The following is a 15272-nucleotide window of genomic DNA, read 5'->3' on the forward strand; positions in this document are numbered from 1 at the left end:
ATAATATTATTATTATCGAAATGATTTTTATATTATCATTATATTCATTAAATATTATATAATACATTATTATATGTTCTGCAATAAGGAAGTTGATGATCGAATCGAATTCCTCTTTCGAGTAATATCAATTCGACTAAGTGTTTCAAATAAACTTTGTGTCATTATTTCATTTATTTCATATTATTAAAAAGATTTTTCATGTGAAATATAAAAGGAACGTTTTAAACCACGAACAAAATGGCCTTCGCTTTGTTACGCAATCTCTCTCGTGGATTTCAAATATATATATTTTAAAAGCCCGTCCGGCAACACTAGCTTTTTAACGTATTGTTAAAATAGACCGCTATTAATAATAGTTCGGTGAGTGCGGTACGCTGTAAGCTTTCGTTCGGAACATGAATTCTCTAAACTTTTTGAAATTCATCGTCAAAGGGATACCTTCCAAAAATTTCCTAGTGAAAAAGTATAAGAAAAATTGATTCATTTTATTTAGATTTGCAATTATATTAAAAATTTAATTTAAAACGGATCTATGTGGAATTAGTTCGAACGAAATTAACAAAAAGAAGAATAATTATTGTTAACAAATTCTTTATAATCGACAAAAACGAATAAAATTATTCGTTCTAACTTCTTAAATGCATATGATTGCAAAATCACTATATATTAATTAACATTAAACGACTTAGTTTTCATTAAATATCCTAAACAAATTTATGATAACGTAATCTTTTCCATTAGTTTAACTTTGATAACTAGTATAATAACCCTTAACACAAGATTTCTTTTCGAAGTTGTTAAAGAAAAGGAAAATAATGATTTTATTTTTTTTGTTGAAAAACGAAAACAGTTGTTGTTTCATTTCACTGACTGCCAGCAGTAAAGAAGCCGAGAAAAAGGGAAGTAGTCGAGACACCACGGGAGATCGATGGCGTTTATTGCGACCACCTGTGGTTTATCGCTTTTATCCATTACCAACGTGATAAGTAGTCGTCACTTTCGCAAATATACCGTTCTTGGCAAGATTCTTTTGCAAATCATCGAACCGATATCGAGATCGTTCCGACCAATCGCCAATCATTGTCAAGATAACGATACGAATATAAATTTCATCGATAAACAAGATCTCCTATTTTCTCTTTCTCTCTTTTTTCTTCTTTTATTTTTCATATTTTTTACGTAATCGATCTTTTTTACGCAATGCAAAAAATCTCGAACGCTTTGAATTAAATTCATACTACATATCATTTTGTTTTTTATATAATATTTCTAGTTTTTTTAAATTCATTTTTACGTCGGAAAAGTATCATATATACTAAATAAATATATCGTCACGATCGTTCGATATTTTTGAAAATAACATTTACTAACTTCTAACATCGTCGAATAGTATTTCCGTTTACACTTGAGAGAAACATGTCCAAGAAGAATAATTAATCAAGATTTTCTTCGATAAAGATATTTGCTTTCACGACAATTCATTTCTCAAATCAAAACTCTGTAAACTGACTTAATGTTCATCCTAAAGAAAATCCAATATTTCCTGGCAAACTTTTGGTGAGAAGAAATAAAAATGAAAAGTAAATAATCAAGTATATTGTTCAACGGATAGTAACAGAGATCGTTTCTACACATGTCCTTTTACAAAACTGAGTAAATTAATTCAATTGAATAATTAAACTAAATAATATACGATTTAATTAAAAAATTAAATAATAATAATAATAATACAAAATAATATAATCGATTTAATTAACAAATTTTGTATTATCACAAAACAGTTGATTTTTCTTAATAATTCTAAATCGTCTATTCTGTCTAAAATTATAAAAGAGAAAAAACTAATAATATCGGTCGGAGTGTCTAGGTTCCGTGACTGGGCATGCTACTGGGAAACGTGGAGAGAGTGTGTCTCTTATTGACAGCGATCCACGTTTTGCTTGGCAAAGGTGTCGATGCGGAGACATTCACCCTTGGATACATCACCGGTTCGAAACGACGTCCAGGGGATGGAGAATACGAGCGTCCGGGTGTTCGGATATCCGGCGCCATCACTCTCGCTGTCGAAGAGGTAATTTCATTAAACGAGTTCTGTTGACGTTAATTTATCTTATGAACGAAACAAAGAAGAAAAAAATAAATTTCGAAATATGGAACAGGTAGTATTACTATTCTAACTTTACTATTTTTTTATTTACAAGAACTTATTTATTCCTTATTTACGTATATAATAAATACAAATATTAAAAGAATGTTTTCAATAAATATATTAATTTTTCTTCAAATAATAACGCATCTCCATGAGTATATAATCGAAATTTATATAAAAGAACTTTATATGTAACATTACTTTTTTACTAAACTTATTATCTTTAACTGATATTTAATTAATTTATTTCTTTACTAAATTTATTATTATCAATTGAAATTTATTCTACAAAAGAATAAATTCATATTGCAAAGATATCATCTTACGTAAACAATATTTACATTGAATCGTTTGATTACGATAGGTGAATGCAGGAGAACTCGGCAGACAAGGTCATAAGCTTGATTTTTTGGTCGCCGAGACGTATGGCGACGAGGAAACCAGCATATTGATGACAGCTGATCTCTGGAAAAAGAATGTCAGTGCTTACATCGGTCCACAAGAGACTTGCATTCACGAAGGGAAAATGGCTGCTGCATTCAATCTTCCAATGATATCATACGTAAGAATGAAAATATTTTATCCTTGAAACATTCTTCTTCTGATCTTTGATTCTTCTTCAACAAATACTATCAAATATCGAAAATATCGAAAGAAACAAATAATATTTAAAGAAATTAATTCATGTTAAAATTGCTATTGTAATTAAAAAATGTCATCGTGACTTTCTTCGTATTTTTATATTTTTCAAAAAAAATTTAAATAAATTTATCAAAGAAATTAATGTCATAGAAATTATGGTGTTACATATGACAATAATTCGATAATCAATAGATTAAAGATATCAAATTTAGAGATTTCTTCTAATCTAAGAATTCTCCGAAGAAAATTCTTTTAATATTAGAAATAATGATTGTTACGTCAATCTCGTTGCATTGCAAAGAGAATTTTCTGTCGGCGATAGAACAAAAATCGAAGGTTTTCTTCGAAACAATTGATCATTCTTACGCCAGCATCCGTTCAGGTTGTTCCACTTAAATCGAAAGAGAGAAACAGAGAGAGAGAAACAGAGAGAGAAAGAAAGAGAGAGAGAGAGATAAAGAGAAAGAATGAAAGAGAGAAACAGAAAGAAACAGAGAGAATTACAAGCGATCGTACGGACGCTTCTCCGCGTTTTGCTCGTTCGATCGTTTTTCGCTCGACGTGATCCGATGTTGCAATGTGCGGTTTAAAGCTACCGTTTAAAGGAGAAGGGTAGAGAGAAAGAGAGACAAACACAGAGAGAGAGAGAGAGAGAGAGAGAGAGAGAGAGAGGGCCATCCAAGAGAAATAAATTATTCTCGTTCCTCGGAAGAATACGAATGCAAAGAGTCGACGTTACGACACATTTTATGCGATAAACTTCTCCTCGTCCTTTTGGTCGAATGATTTTACTTATCATGGGAAACATTTGAATCCTTATTAAGTCTAGATTTATTTTTATTCGCTCGTTCACTGATAAAAAGGATGCATCATCCTAATTCTACTCATTAATATTACAGAAACGATTTCACAATCAATTTCACAAAAATAAAAAACGTAAGTCGATTTTTCGAATTTTTTACGAACATCAATCGATTAATTAACAACTTTTTATATATTTTTTTATATTACTATAATCGTAATTAACATTGTTAAAATGAAAAATGTGATTATTGATATATTAGGAATAAAAGATGAGCCTCTTTATCTTACAAAAAAATTAAATAATTACAGTAATTTATTTAATTATCTTCTCGGTGAATAAAAAAATATTCTATACGAGGAAACATCGAAAAAAATTATCAAGATTCTCAATGTTTCGAATAGAAACTCATAAAAAGAATAGAAATTCATAGTTCTCATTAAAATTTTACGAATGATTTAACTTTATTCAGTGATTTTGAGAAAAACTAATGGCAGTGCAATTAATTATGAAAATTTTCTTCATACTCGTTCACGGAAGAATGAATCTTTTCTATATTTAATCCATGATTAATATAACGGGACACTCTTTTGACGTGTTCTTTTAGTTCCTACCCTTCATGATAAATTCGAAAATTTATTCGTGGTACGTTTTTGTATCTCACTAAACAGCTGCAACCAATCGTTGCACGTTAACATCATCTATCTCTTCTTTCGTAATCTAGTAATAGACTCAACCTAGAATCCGAATATGAATCTTTAAAACTAATTTAGTTTGCATTGCTACAACGTAGCCTTCTTTTTTTTACATTTTCTTATTTGCAATATCTTTTTCCTATCTTTCGACAGATTAGTTAATATCAATCATTTTTATCCGACAATTAGTAAATTACTTTCTAATTGTATTTTTTTTTTGCAGTTCTGCACGCATCACGAAACCTCTGATAAAAATAAATTTCCAACTTTCGCCAGAACTCGACCACCCGATACACAGATATCAAAATCCGTTGTTTCCGTTTTAAAAGCTTTCAATTGGACAAAGGTTAGTTCTTTTACGATATTATTATCGAGAAAATTCTTTTCCTTTTCCATAAATCTTATTTTATGGGTTACAGGTGACATTCATGTATATGAACTCGTCATTGGTCGACTTTAGTAAAATGTCAACCATCGGAACAACGATCCTATCGTCTCTGGAAAATAATGAAATTACGGTCAATTTCCTTCGTTGCTGGAACGATCCTTACTATTTAATGCAAAATGTGAAGAATCCGTTTGATGAAATTGTCAAAGAAACTTATCGGGAGACTCGAAGTAAGTGAAACAAAATGTATTTTAATATAATATATGTACAAACGTAAACCTTATAATGTAATAATCTGTAATCATTCTCTATCTTTCTTTCTCACTTTTCTCGATTCTTTTTCTTTTATTTACTTATTTTAACAGTAATAACTCTATAATAACGATATACAAAAATTACAAGTAATTTTAAGTACATTAAAAAGATAGATAGTAGTGCGCGGAAAATAACTTGTCAAAAGAAAAAGATAATTTGGGAATAATTTTACAAATTATTTCAAAACTTTTTAACTATATAAATCTTTAGCAATAAATTTCCAATTAGTCACATTATACACGGTGAACATGGTATATCTTATACATTAAGAAAAAAAAAAGTATGAGAAAAGAAAAATCTTGATCCTTTCAAGAATCGAACTATACTATTCGATCGATTTCTAATATCTTCTAATTTAAATAAAAGAGAAAGAAATTCACGGATATATTTGCGATTAACTTAGTTCAAGAGGAACAAGATCCTTTTTCGTTTCGTCATGATGCGTAAGCATTTTTTTAACGAAAAACGTTTTGTAACGTGTTCGACGTCGTTCGAATCGAAAGGATCGATGACGTCCCACATAACTCGTACAATACTTTCTCCTTACGACTTAATTATTTCGTTGGTCGTAAGCAAGAGGATGTCTTCATCGAAAATCCAATTATTTTCATTGGGTTGTCGTTCCCGTCGACAAAAATGACACGCATTTTCTTTTCCTATCGATTGAACAAGAACAAAGACCGGAGAACCCGCATCAAAATTCTTTGATTTATTCGACGAATAGAACAAGGCTTCTCACTCACGCGAAGAAAGGGGAATAACCCGCATCTCTATCTTATGTACGATATTTCGTGCAACCGAGTTTTCGTGATAAGAATAGATATAACTCTCGAGTATCGTTAGTCACACGTCTATTTATAATTTGATTTTATCGTTATTCCAAAAATAAACTGGCCACGTGTTTTCGAACATGATCGTTTTTGCTCGAATGGCGGGAAATACGTAATTAATGTTAAACGAACGAAAAATAAACTTTACAGATACAAAATTTTGCGATTAGATCTCTACGAATACTTTATTATTCAAAGAACAATTGTAAATGTCATACGTACTAATTCTGATTTCTTCTTTTTTTTTCTCTTTTTTTACAGTTTACGTGATTCTAGGAAATCACGACGAGCACATGGGTCTCCTGATGGCACTCGACAAAAGGAAGCTCTTGGAAAAAGGTATAAATCCGCTGTAAAATATTCAGGTACATATGTATATCAAAGAATAGTTGGGACTATAGTTATTATAGGTCATATCATTAATAATCGCGATTATAATTCATAAAAATAATAATAACAATAATAATAATAATCATCATCATCATCATCATCATCGTCGTCGTCGTCGTCGTCGTCGTCATCGTCATCATCGTTATCATCATAATAATAATTCATTAATTAATTATATGCTCAATTTAATTAATGTAGGTTTGCTAGTTAAATACGAATCATCCTCTTATGGATTTCACGTTATAGGAGAATACTGGGTAGTTGGAATTAACTTCGATCAATACGATGAACAGAAGCCAGACAAATATCTTCGTGGATTATATCAAGATAGAATAAAGGATTATTCCATTCTTAAAGCTTATCGCAATTACTTCAGCATCGTTGCATCGGCGCCGATTGACTTCGACAATTTCACGAAACTAATCAATGATTATAGGCAGAAACCACCCTTCAACTTCACCAACCCATTGTTAATGTTAAGAGTTAATGGACTAGTTCAGGTGACTATTAGAGACAAATTTTCTTTCATTTTTCTTCATACTTGATGAAGTAAATAAAAAGAATATGTATATAAAAAATAAAAATATATATATAATATAAATAGATTAAATAAGTTAAGTACATTATTTTTGTCTAACAAATCGAAAACGTAATTGTCATTCTCCGTTATAAGGCAGATAGTGCCGGAGACGGCTTACCTTTATGATGCTGTACATCTTTATGAAATGACACTATTGAGAGCATTAAAGGAAAATCGTGACCCACGAAACGGAAGAGAAATGGTAACTGCCCTACATGGAGTTCATTATCGCAGTGCTATGGGGTACGTCCATATCTATTTATATGTAGGTATATAATACAATATTATATATTACATACTAGCTGTTATTTATTAGAAAAGTACTTCTAAACATTTGATTAGTATTTATAATAAAATATCAATAGGTGATATATCTGATCAAAATATTCGTATATATTGATCATTTATTTTACAAAATATTTACCATTAATTAATAAAAATACTGATCAAATAAATAGAATTGTTACATACTATACTACCTTGCAAAGTTTATTAGTAAGTAAGTTTTAAAAATAAGTTACATTTGATATGTAACTTGATATGTATCGCATTAGATTCTACTTCATCTTTATCATCTTCTCCCACATTTCTTTATATTCGCCTCCTCCTTCTCTCCTCTTAATCATTTTTATCTTGAATATTATAGAAGCGAACATTCCCATTTTTAATAAGTAAACATTCGTGAGAAATTTGACCTAAAGGTCTGAATAATTTTAATGATTCAGAGCAGTTATTCGAAAGGTAAAAAACATTGATTCGAATCTCGATTCAAGAAGCTAACCAAGCATACCCAACTTTCTTCGCAAATCTCTTACAAAATATTACAAAATATTTTATATTTTATTATTTCACAGCTACATGGTATATATGGACGAGAACGGAGATGCCGAAGGTAATTACACGTTGATTGCTTTGGACAATCAAACAAACAAAGGTTATGGTCTTTATCCTATCGCATATTTCGTTGGTAAAGAAGAAGGATCAAATTTGCCTGTAAGTGTGCGAAAAATAAAAGTCATTTTAACAAAAATTACATTCTTTTAAACATCTTATTCATTTTTTTTGTTTTTCTTTTTGTATTTTTCTTAGAAGCTTCGATTAACACGAGAAATTTCTTGGGTCGGTGATGGCCCACCTATCTCGGAACCATATTGCGGATATCATGGTGAAAAATGCAAATGTGCGTACATGATATATGGATATATATGTACATTTTATATATTTAATATTTTAAATTTTATATAGGTAACATAAATTATATATATTGTAATAATTAATAGTTTGAAAATATGTGAAAAAAGAAAAAAACAAAATGTTCGAAGTACAATCGATGAGAAATATTTTGAAGAAAGAAAATTGTTAATAAGGTGAATGCATATATATTAAATGGTTCACTTGGTACTTTAATTTTTTACTTTATATATATTTTAAGTTTTGTTTCTATTGTTTCCATTTTCGTTGATTTCTTTCTTTCGAAATCGAATATTCCCAGATATTTGAAAAGATCGATTTTATACGAATTTGTATTACATTACATTTGGCATCACACATTTTATATTATACTTACATCATTTATATTTTCATTGATTTTTTCGTTCTAAAAGCAAACTATTTACAAGTATTCAAAAAGGATCGATATCACAGAAATATTATTTAAAAAAAGACAAGAACAGAAATCACGTTCGAGATCGCATTTTCTCAAAATTTTAGGATAATTTCAACCCTTTCTGTTTTTTGCATCGTGAAAATGCAAACGAAGCTTTATTTTCGTATTACCATTCTTTGGCTTTTGGTCGAACTTTTAAAATCATCCATGCGTATTACTCATGGCCGACAACGATGTAGCCAACAAATCGATCGTTCGAGAACGCGTCGTAAAGTTTAACGCCCGGCCCTAAAAATCTACATATGTAAATTGTACCAAGACGAACGGCATTCGATCGAAGACAGAGAGGAAAGATAAGATCGATGTCGTCTCGTAAAAAAAAAACGTACATATTACGTGAGGGTTGTACAACGAATAATATCATTCAATAAATATTACTCTGAAAAATAGAAGAAAAAGAAAAGCAAAAAGAAATTTTTTATTTTTTATCAGTAAAGTCTATACTACATTTTATCACTAAAGTCTATATTACGTAGGTAAATAATTCTGAACTGATTTGATTAAAAAGAGATGAAATGAGAGCACGATTATCTTATGTCTATACGTAGTTCTAAATTATCAAAGTAAGAAAGGAAATGAAACATAGAAAACCTTACAAGAATAGAAGAACCTTGAAAGGATAATTGGGATTGTCAAAAGTTAAGGGAGAAAGAAAAATAATTTTCATTTTGTACCTATAATTTCTAAAAAATATACGTGTATATATTTTTACAAATAAATAATTTTAAATATAAAAGAAATAAGATAGCATAATAATAAGCATAATTAGCTTATCTAATCTAATATACTAAAGTTAAAAATCGATATAAAAATTAAAAAACAGAACAGATTCAATTATATGAATTTATATCACGATAATTACTGATTTAATCAAATCGTTCTAATTAATTTCCATTGAAATGTTACAGCTTATACGATCGAGATAATCGGTGGTATAGCAGGTGGCTTATTATTAATCATCATCGTAGTGCTATTAGTTCCATATAGAAATTGGAAATACGAACAAGAGTTGGACTCGTTGCTTTGGAAGGTAAACTACAAGGATATTCAGATCAAAGAGGCAAAGGATGAAAATGGAGCATCCAACGAGATCTCAGTCAAATGCAATTCCAAGGTAAGCTCGATCATCTTCGAACAGTACACTACCTTTTCGCGCTCAATGATAAAAAGAACGGAAAAGGAAGAGAGAAACAGAGAATTCAGAAAGGATTTTCTTCGAATTTTCCTATTGGATTTCCATGCTTGATAAGATCACACGTTTCCGAAACCGAGTCGATTTACTTTTTATACTTTTTCGATTTTTCAGACGTCGACGACGCAACCGATAGTGAGAACGAGTCAAGTATCTTTAAGCTCGAATCCTGACGCTGATTTTCGCTATTCCATGATTTATACACAAATCGGTGTTTACAAAGGAAGAATTTTTGCCATTAAAAAAATAAGAAAGAAATCGATCGAGATTACACGAGAGATGAAGAAGGAATTGAAAATAGTAATTGAATTGATTGATCCCAATTTTTCTATTCTTATTATTTTTCTTGAAATATTTCAATGGTGGTTAGTATAGAGTGTACTAAATCGATTTATATTTTATAGATGCGAGATTTGAGACACGATAATTTAAATGCCTTTATCGGTGCTTGCACCGATCCTCCAAATATATGCATCGTCGTTGACTATTGTGCACGTGGCAGCTTGAAGGTAAAATTATTTTAAAGATTTTTATTAAATTTGAAAATGATTAAAACTATTTATTATTAAAACTATTATTAACAATTATTTGGAATATTATTCATCATATATTTAAAAATCTATAATTTGTCAATCTGTAATTAAATAAATCTATATATTTGTAAAAATCTTTTTCAGGATATTTTAGAGAACGAGGATATAAAGCTTGATAACATGTTCATGGCGTCGCTGGTCGGTGACATTATAAGGGTACATTTTCATCAACTTTTATTCACAATGTAAAAAAGAAAAGAAAAGAAAAAAACATAGAATAGTCGTTTCCGCTCGTCGTCTAAAATATTCCTTCCCGTGTTTCAGGGTATGATTTATCTTCATGAGTCTGTCATAAAATATCACGGATCGCTCAGCACGTCAAACTGCCTCGTGGATTCTCGTTGGGTCGTAAAGCTGTCGGATTTTGGGCTTCGCGAATTTAAACGAGACGCCGAATGTGAGCCAAGTGACGTTATGAAAAAATATCACGGTACTTTCTGAGACTGATTTCAAATTCCAAGCAAATGCAATTTTGTGTTCAACTTGTCGGCGAGTTTTCTTTTTCTTTTTTTTTTGTTTTTCTTTTTTTTCTTGTTATTATTATACAATTTTCGAACGATAAACGTAAATCTAAACGTTTTCTTGTTATATAGGATTGTTATATCGAGCACCAGAATTATTACGTTCGACTGGTCTCGATGAACCATCAGCAAGAGATTTTCAAAGAGGAGACATATATTCCTTTGCTATAGTTCTTTACGAGCTTCAAGGTCGTCACGGTCCTTTCGGTATTACTCAATCATCTGCTCCTGAAATTTTGAAGAAAATAATATCGAGAGATACAACAAATCCTCCATACAGGTAGAACTTTAAAGTCGTCACGAGTCGAGTCTTCATTATTTCTGATAGTTGAAATGCTCAAGCAATTCTGTTTTTACCTGTTAGCTTGTCTTTTCCCATCTCAGACCACCGTTGGAACAGCTAGAGAACACTTTTGATTTTGTACGTGACTGTTTGTTGGAATGCTGGGCTGAGGATCCAGAAAATCGGCCGGATTTTAAGATAATAAGGAACAAATTAAGACCTTTACGAAAGGGCATGTAAGTTCATTAAAAGTTTTTCTTATTTAGAATCAAACCGAATATTACATTATATGGTTTGTATAGGAAACCAAATATATTTGACAACATGATGGCAATGATGGAAAAATATGCAAATAATCTCGAAGCTCTCGTGGACGAACGAACTGATCAATTGACAGAAGAAAAAAAGAAAACAGGTTTAACTCTTAGAAGACTTCAATGAAAATCAAATTTTATTTTAATCCAAATTTTAGATGCATTGTTGTACGAGATGCTTCCAAGATACGTGGCCGAACAATTAAAACGTGGAAACAAAGTGGAAGCTGAGAGTTTCGATTGTGTCACGATCTACTTCAGTGATATCGTTGGATTTACTTCTATGTCAGCCGAAAGTACACCCTTACAGGTGAATCCATCTTCGTCGTTTCATCAATTGTATCATTATGAATAATTTTACGGAGTAATACGATATATTTAGGTGGTGGACTTTTTAAACGACCTATATACGTGTTTCGATTCAACGATAGAAAATTACGACGTCTACAAAGTCGAAACTATCGGCGATGCTTACATGGTTGTAAGTTCAAATGAAATTATTTAAATTATGAATAAATTAATATTAATATTTTTATTGAAAATAATTCTTCAATAATTTATTCGTTTCTAGGTAAGTGGATTGCCGATAAGAAACGGCATTCAACATTCTGCAGAAATCGCCAGTATGTCTTTATGTCTCTTAGATGCCATCAAACAATTCACAATACGTCATAGACCTTTGGATAAATTGCAACTTCGAATAGGAATTCACTCGGGTAAACAATTTAAAAAGAAAAAAAAAAAGAAAGAAAAAAAGAAAATCAATTAACATTTCGACAGTTTATATCTCTGATAATGTTAAATGATAGATAATTGTAATAATAAATGAGTATCGAATAAAATAATAGTTGATAAGAGTAATAAAATAACAGGATAGATATTTAATTTGTAGGTCCTGTTTGTGCTGGAGTCGTTGGTTTAAAAATGCCACGATATTGTCTTTTTGGTGACACTGTAAACACGGCCAGTCGTATGGAATCAACGGGATCTCGTAAGAATAATTTTTACTATCGATGAGACACAATGATAAGTAATAAAAATTAATATTTTATTAATATTTTCAGCTTTAAAAATCCATTGTAGTAGCGAGACGAAAAAGTTGTTGGACGAGCTAGGTGGATTTAGTTTAATTGAACGCGGTGTAGTTTCCATGAAAGGTAAAGGTGATCGATTGACCTACTGGCTGATAGGTGAGGATCCAGTGTCTCGAGAAGAACGTAGGAAAGAAAGAACGAATCGTAGAAATACAATGAATGGTAAACGTACGAATACAATCGATCCACTTGTACCACGAAGTTCATTAAAAAACAAATCTCTCGTGAGATCTACATTCATGAGATGTTCAAGCGAGTCACCGAAACGTTTACGTTTCGCTAGCTCCGATCAGCTGGATCAAAAATGTACCAGAACGAGCAACCAGTTGGAATCGATCGTCGACAGTAGTCCTTGCAAACCAAAATCATCATCTTCGTCTTTAATGAAGGCCGCTTGTATAGAAAATTGGAGATCGAGTAGCAATTCTTGTCCATGTGTAGAGAAACTTTGTGAAAGTCAATCGGATCTTTTGCAACATCCACTTGATCCAAGTAAAAAGAAACTAAACGATCTTCAACTAGATAACAGTCTCCTTTTCGACAATGATTCCTATCTGTTAAGAGCTGGCATGAAAAATCTTCGATTTGGTACACCAGCGATACTTCAAGTTACTTGTAGATCTGCACCTAGCAGTCCTAGACATAGTTCTATTATCTTGAACGCACAAAAAAGAGCGACTCAATCGACTGAAGAGATCGATGGATGGGATGTGAATGCTCCATTAATTTGTCACGCTGGTAATAGGATCGATTGAACATTTTTTTCTTTTTTCTTTTCTTTTTCTTTTTTTTTCGAGTTTTAGATTTTTATTTACTGTGACATTTTTTTTATATGTAATTTGAAGTTCCGACTTTATAAGATATAGAAACGAAAGATGAATGATTTCTGCGACAGCTGAAATCATTTAACTAGTTTCATTTATTTCTCGTACAGTAAATGTCGCTTTAAAATTTTTTTTAAAGGAACTAGGGAAATTTGAAATTTAAAAAGTTAACCCGCGTTTGATTGTTCATAAAAATGAATTTCTTTTTAGGATATTGATTATAATATTATAAAATAAGAAAATCTATCGTGAAACATTTCGGCTTCTAATATCGGAGTTCCAACTTAATTATTAATTCAATTATTAATTGTTAATCTAACATAAAACTATGTAAAATCCGATTTTACCACGCTTCCAATCGAAGGGATGATAGTTTAAAAAATCCCAAAGATATTTCTTTTCTTTAGGCATTTCTTTATTAATTATACTTGGAAAATTGAAAACCGAAATAAAATTAATAACGTTGACGTTAAAATAGCGAAAAATTTGTAAAAATTCGAATTATTTGTTATCATAAAATCGTAACAACATATTTTTTCAATTTGATTTCAGATATAATTAATTAATCATAACATTTTACAATTCTTATATAAATTTCAAGTTCATATCTCAAGATTATATCATGGTAAAATCAGAAAAAAGAAAGTAGTGTCAAGAAATTCGTGTTTAAAGTTTCAACAGAATATTTGTGTTATAATATGTTATATTGATCATACACTTGCGCGATTCAAAAAATTTTTTGTCGTTAAATCTACTTGCTGAATGAATTTCACTATTTCGACGTATAATTAACGAGTAAGAAAACTTGGTAGATCTATTAAACCGCGAAGAACCTTATAAGATCTACCCAATCAAAACTTTATGTCCATTCGGCTGGTAACGTTATACTACATTTTACAAATTTTTGAATGAAGGATATTTTTAAAGATTCACATTATCGAAATATGCAAATAACCGAACATCGATTTTCAAATCTCCCTAATGTCCTTAAGATTTAATTCGTAATGAAGGATGTACCAAAGCATATGTTGCACGTACAAAGAGAGAGAGAGAGAGAGAGAGAGAGAGAGAGCGAGAGAGAGCGAGAGAGATACTTAGAAGAGATCCTTTTATATTATTTTTAAATAGAAAGAGAAGAAATAGTATTCTTCGCGTCGTGTATACCTCGCGAGTTTAGCATACACATATACATTTATATATTTATGATTAATCACGAAGGCTCGTGCTTTTTATCCTTTATAAGTCTAGTCAATTTTATTTTTACACGCATCGCGCAATTTTGGACAAGGTATATAATTAGATACATTAATAAATGTAGTCAAAGAGAATTTTTCAGAAATTGGAGCATGAGACAACGAAAATTTTCCAAAGACTATTGCAACACTGCCATTAACGCCATTTAAAGACAAGTATTATCAATAACTATTATCTTAATTATGACTCTCGATTGTCAGGCAACTAGTACTTAGATGTATTATAATATAATAAAGAAATATTAATTAAACGAACATTGCAAAAAAATATGAATAGTTCCTTTTTCTGTTTTTTTAAAGGTGCAGGAAACACACTTTTTATGTGATTTAAAATAAAATTATATATTACAGAGATACCTATAAATTAAATAAAAATTATTTAAGCCAATCTCCGTAAAAAGAAGAAATTTATGACCATGATGCAGAATCGTTATTTCTTCATAAAGAGTAATACGTGACGAATCGAAAGTGATAACGCACTGTTTAATTATTATTATTATTATTATTGAGGAAATTAATTAAATACGAGAGCATCAACATGAACCATAAGACGAAGAGCAACAAGACGATTGTGCGTATTGCGTTTCCACTTTTTCTATTTGACTTTTATCTTACACGCACGACTGCTTACGAGTCTCGCACAGTTGTACGTTCGAAGAAAAGTGGACAAAGTCGACAGTTGTGGCGATCAAACGCACGCAAACGAATAGCTTTAAATCGTAGTATAATATTTTTTCG

General features: G+C 30.6%; 1 protein-coding gene across 1 annotated transcript; it reads left to right on the forward strand.

Moving 5' to 3' along the window:
- Window positions 1-1885: 1885 nt before the first annotated feature.
- Window positions 1886-14814, forward strand: LOC127063935 (guanylate cyclase 32E). The gene is made up of 22 exons (XM_050994291.1): window positions 1886-2074; window positions 2517-2714; window positions 4515-4637; window positions 4711-4909; window positions 6086-6163; window positions 6461-6714; window positions 6892-7037; window positions 7649-7787; window positions 7884-7974; window positions 9369-9574; window positions 9767-9952; window positions 10057-10161; window positions 10330-10401; window positions 10510-10675; window positions 10839-11046; window positions 11151-11285; window positions 11352-11464; window positions 11522-11673; window positions 11746-11844; window positions 11935-12079; window positions 12256-12354; window positions 12428-14814. The coding sequence occupies exons 1-22, from the start codon at window positions 1886-1888 to the stop codon at window positions 13210-13212; spliced, it is 3888 nt and encodes a 1295-aa protein (XP_050850248.1). The 3' UTR covers window positions 13213-14814.
- Window positions 14815-15272: the final 458 nt, after the last annotated feature.

Source organism: Vespula vulgaris, chromosome 1 (assembly GCF_905475345.1).
Source record: "Vespula vulgaris chromosome 1, iyVesVulg1.1, whole genome shotgun sequence".
Classification (NCBI taxonomy): Eukaryota; Metazoa; Arthropoda; class Insecta; order Hymenoptera; family Vespidae; genus Vespula; species Vespula vulgaris.

What these genes read in the sequence shown, in the direction of transcription:
- LOC127063935 (XM_050994291.1), top strand. Translation starts at nt 1,886, where the DNA reads ATGCTACTGGGAAACGTGGAGAGAGTGTGTCTCTTATTGACAGCGATC. An exon ending in TCGGCGATGCTTACATGGTT is followed by an intron (nt 11,845 to 11,934) that starts GTAAGTTCAAAT and finishes ATTCGTTTCTAG; the next exon opens with GTAAGTGGATTGCCGATAAG. An exon ending in TATGGAATCAACGGGATCTC is followed by an intron (nt 12,355 to 12,427) that starts GTAAGAATAATT and finishes TAATATTTTCAG; the next exon opens with CTTTAAAAATCCATTGTAGT.